Here is a 5,173-nt window from a genome sequence, read left to right as displayed (position 1 = left end):
ATTATTTTATTTGTACAATAGACTTAACACCTAATCAAATGTAAAAGTATACACGTGAAATTCTTTCAAATTTTAGATAAGGTATGTTAAAATTAATTATTAGTAAAAAAATTAAACTCTTTCACATGAAAATAATAACTAAATCTTATTATTTGACTTTTTTTTATCTACGGAGATCTTGGTCTTCTTAGTTGACGGGGACTTTTGTCCCCTACGATATTTTTGTAAAAGTAGTTTAATTCTATAAATATTTGTGCCATAATCTATGATGTCAGAACAAAACCGACATAGTTTTAAAATATTTATATTCCCGTAATATTATTATTACGAGTAAAAATACTAGTTCTTTAACATATCAACGCCAACTTAAATTGGTGGTGCTCTTCATACCTACCTAGGGTAAACCGGGGAGAATGGTGCCATAAAAAACTTAAATACCATTGTGATTTAGAATCTCAAAACATTCAATACACGGTTCCCAGAAAGGGCAAGAAGATTCAAAGAACAATATTAACAAACCTCAGCAATGGCCTTCGCAGATGCTCTAGCTTATCCATGCCATCTGATAAGATACCGTCAGAGGCTGACCTGTCTAAATCACTACGCATTGTTTCCGCAATGTCTTTGAGTCCCTGCAAGTAAATCAGGATCATTGAGCATACTTTAAGCAGCAGCTTTCAAATTTAGTTTTTATCAAGTAGACAAATACCATAACCTTCTGTAAAAACTAGTGTCTTAATCATAGAAGATTAATAGGAGACAAGTATGGATAATGGCGCATCAACTAAAGTGAAAACTGAAGAGAACTGTCCACAATAGAAATAACTCCAGACCACTTATTTGTTTCATTGGACAAATGTAACAGTTAAAAGTAAAAAATTTTCTGTGAAGATCTAATTCATACGGGAAGAGACTTCAGCAAATAAATATGTGAAGGATTTTCACCATTAACAATGAGAATAGGAATTAATAAATAAATTGAATTTCAGATTCACAACCATATTAACAGAGTAATACAAAGTCAATGTTCCACTGGGAAGAAAATAAGAGTAGAAAAAACTGAGTTAAAAAATACCATCAGACTTGGAGCTCCCTGATATGTGAGAACACTACGGGATTTTGCAGAAATCCTCAGCCGCTCCTGCAGATTATTCATTAATTTACATCATCAGATTATCCAAACAGGACAATGGAGAGATTAATCAATGATTAAGCCACCAACAGAACATAAATTGTCAGAAATAGTAATTTTAAATGTCAACTATGAGTACTTCAAGTTGTCCATGTCTCTCACTGTCACTTTAATACTCAGATGATCAATGATAGTCCACATTCTATACAATTTGCATATTCAGAAATCCAAACATAATTAGAGAGGAAGAAACAGCAAAGGTGAACATGATTATCAAAAATGAATCCAACCTGCAAGAATTCAGGTGGTTTGCGGGTTTTCCCATGTACGAAGTCGATGAGGTACGCCAAACCTTGATTTGCATCATCCTGAAGCAACCAGAATTCTGGATCAGTATTTGTTTAGGTGAAAATCTCATACTAAGCCCGCATGGCAGTGTTTCTAGTAGAGAAAACCTAAAATTTCTTTCCATGTCATGGTGACATGGTGAACTTAGAATAAAAATTATGTACAGATCATTTAAATACAAATAAGCGTAGGAAAAGCTTATGACAAAAAGTCAGAGATGGCTTTCTTAACAAGGACATAAAAAATGTTTTACCTGCATGCCACTTAGTGTAGCCAATCTTTCATCCTGAAATACAGACAATGAATAAAATAAGAAACAGCACATATAAAATAAAGACGCATAAAATGTGATATATAACGCTAAATACATCATTTTAATTTGAATGAAAATTAAAATGCACTCAACTCCAAAATCTACTTCAAAATTCTACATTAGCAAGGCGACAATGACAACTACTAACAAGCCAATGCACGAAATCAAACATACCAATGATCCCACTGTGTAATGCAAGATTCCCAAGTCATCATGGAAATTAGTAATTGTACTTCGAACCCCAGCAACCTGCATATCACGATGTTAACCATTGTTATTAACTTACTATTATCTTCCTTTCTCTAGTAAAATCTACAAACTATAGCATACACAACACAAATGAGTATGGCATTGGCAAACTACATTGTCTGGGACAGGAACACAGCTCACTTAAATGAGCTCATTAGAATCGTAGGGTAGGTTATAAAAGAAATGATATGCATCTACAAATATATTCTGTTTTAAGTATTTTAAACCATATCTAGATGCTCCGAGTAATGCAGGAAAATATTTCAGTGATTTGATTAAAGTAACCAAGTCAAATGCTGTCAGGTTTGAAAGTTCAGAATTTAGAATTAAAAAAGAATGTTTACTTGGTTTGAACTTTTATGATTCAAAGGTCAAATAGTACGTAAAAATAATAATTGCACGGTTAAATATTGTGAAACTGAATTTGTTGCAGGGATTCGATATATAAATGGAGCTTAAGGAATAAGGTTGAAAGAGCAAATGGTGACTTGGTTAGGAAATGTTAAGATAAAGACAATAGTTTGATCTTAACAATTACACTTGAAATCCTTGGGCCATCAAGAGAAACCAAAACCGATGCTCCTAAAGAGCTTGTGAATCATTTGGAGAAAATATTTCATAATCAACGACAAAATGTATCACACATAGACTAGTAACATCTCAAAATCAGATAGACTGAATTCTCAAAATGACTTCCACAGGAAACCTGATCCTGCTGTTTTGCAGTGTTATGAGTACCTGCGCCTATTTAAATATGTAACTAAAGATGTATGCATGTATTGTAATTAGCATGTTTATGACTTATGATCTAAAACTGATTGCATTGTGAACATGTGAAAATATAAGAATATGCATGTAACGAAAGACATACTTCATCCTTAATTGACCGTGCCAATTCATTCTGCTTGAGCATTTTGTCATCCAAATGTTGGATCCTCTGTGTCAAATGCTTCTTAGCATCCTGCCAGCAAAAGAATTGAGAGGATGAGTTCTAAAACATTTACACAGATTAGTTTCCATGTTAAAACAAAGGTGCTTTGATACATATGTCAACATGTCTGGGTCATGGCGCCACATGTGACAAAAATATTTCTAGCCATTTGGAAAAACACTTTATGCTGGAAACACAGTTTCTTCCTAATGGTCTATTGTTCCTTAAGGTCAATTAGCTATTCTGCTCCCTTTTTATCTTTCCAGTATTTCATGAATCAAACAGATCTTGGACTAAACATGGTTTAGACCATTGTTTGAAAATAGCTACCTCCTGGTAGCTCCTTGCCCAGAAATCAGGCCATAAAAGATTTAAAAGCTTTCATGGAGTTGGGAATCCTACATAACATAAACTTCAAATCATCCAAGTTTTTAAGGAACTTTCACCCTAACACTCATGCAAACTTATTAAATTCTTGATGACATTTTATCTTGATTTTATACTAAGTTTGAAGCTTGCATAGACTAAATATTCTATCCAACTCTACACTGTGCCTATATACATATACTACACCTTATCTGTGACCATAATAATCATTAATGATATTTTTCAATAGAAATCAAGTCAAACATAAGTGAAGGCACATAGTATTCAATTCAGCTGTGCTAAATGGTATGAAAATACAATAAAATCACATGCAGCTAACAGAAACCTACAGCAATGACATCTGAGGCATGCTGCAGCTTTTTTGTCAAATCTGAAACAGCTTTTTCCATACTACGTTTAGTGACATACATAAGATCTGAGAATGAGATTCCCTGAAATTGGAAAGGGAAAGAAAAAGAATCAGTATCACAAATAATCATTGAGGCCACAATGATAAAATGGAAAAATCTATTCAAAAGAATTCTGGGTGATTAAAATAGCTACAATTTGCAACCTTAAATGAAAAAAGATTTTGAAACAATAAATGCTCATAAGTCAGCAACATACCAATGGAACTAAGACAAAAACAAACCAAAACCAATTCCATACCTTCCACCACATGTAACCATAACCCACAACACCCAATGCAGCTGCTGGAACCACAAGTGAAGATAAGTTACCTGCAGAAAAGGATAAACCCTTAAAAAACAAGGAATGGGGCAGACAAAATAAGAGACTCTGAAAAAATACCACATGGCAAAATAAAAATAAAAAGAAAAAAGAAAAAAGATGCCACTATATATATTACTTTCTCCAGAACCCCCATTCAGTACTGTAATTGGCCTGCTTGATGTTAACTGCCGAACTTCATTTGCCAATCGACGCACCTAGTGTAGAAATCCAGCAATAAGTTAAATAATTTTTCAAGTGTATTCAGGAAACAAAGGCATTTATACCATGATCAACCAGCCTGTTACCTGCGCAGCAATGGCATCAGCATATTCACCTTCACCTTCACTGTGATCGCCAGATTTTTCCCATCCCTTCACCAACAACTAAAAAAACAATAAACAAAGGAAAAAAAAACTTAGAAGTGGAGAGAAAAAGAAAGGAAAAAAATTAGTATAGAATCAGAAACAAATACCAATATGCACGACAAAGTGCAAGTCCTATAACTAATTTATCAAAAAACAGAGACTAATAAAACAACTATATATACTAGCTTTTTTTCCCTTTTCTGGTACATAACTATATAGCTCTAGTATGACACGAACTCTCCAAAGTTCAAATTTGCGGAAACCGAAGCCATACTCTGTTACAACTACCACTAACCTAGAAAAAAAAGAGCGATCATTCGAAACCCTAATTTCCCTATTCAAACACAACCTCCTCAATTTCAATACCAGTGCACTAAATACATCACCAGAAAAAAATAGATTGCAATCAAAGCATATTTGCAATTGAATTTCAAAATCAAAGAAGAAAAAAAGAAAAAAAAAATAAAAATAAAAATAATAATAAAAATAGAAAACTTGATACAGACAATGAAGTGAAGGATGTGAGATTATGTAAGCAATACCTGGAGCTCGCCAATTAAATCGGAAAGTTTACCGTTCTTGATGAGGACGGTACTGGTGTAGCCTGAAAGTGAGAACACAGTGGAATCAGATAACGTGAGGTAGGGGTATATAGAGAACAAACTGATTGCGTTGGGTGCATATCCGATTCAGGAGAGAGAGAGAGAGAGAGAGAGAGAGAGAGAGAGAGAGACCAG

General features: G+C 33.8%; 1 protein-coding gene across 1 annotated transcript in view; it reads right to left on the bottom strand.

The window, feature by feature from the left end:
* Window positions 1-5,040, bottom strand: part of LOC107643537 — a gene marked incomplete at its 5' end in the record, with an annotated part of 6,455 nt that extends 1,415 nt beyond the window's left edge. Inside the window, 11 exon segments of the mRNA XM_016347216.1 lie at window positions 520-632; window positions 1,076-1,141; window positions 1,423-1,500; window positions 1,734-1,766; window positions 1,968-2,042; window positions 2,914-3,003; window positions 3,690-3,791; window positions 4,009-4,079; window positions 4,208-4,286; window positions 4,377-4,454; window positions 4,979-5,040. Coding sequence (XP_016202702.1) covers window positions 520-632; window positions 1,076-1,141; window positions 1,423-1,500; window positions 1,734-1,766; window positions 1,968-2,042; window positions 2,914-3,003; window positions 3,690-3,791; window positions 4,009-4,079; window positions 4,208-4,286; window positions 4,377-4,454; window positions 4,979-5,040 — 847 coding nt within the window.

Source organism: Arachis ipaensis, chromosome B05 (assembly GCF_000816755.2).
Source record: "Arachis ipaensis cultivar K30076 chromosome B05, Araip1.1, whole genome shotgun sequence".
Lineage (NCBI taxonomy): Eukaryota > Viridiplantae > Streptophyta > Magnoliopsida > Fabales > Fabaceae > Arachis > Arachis ipaensis.
This window is presented reverse-complemented; position numbering and strand designations above follow the sequence as displayed.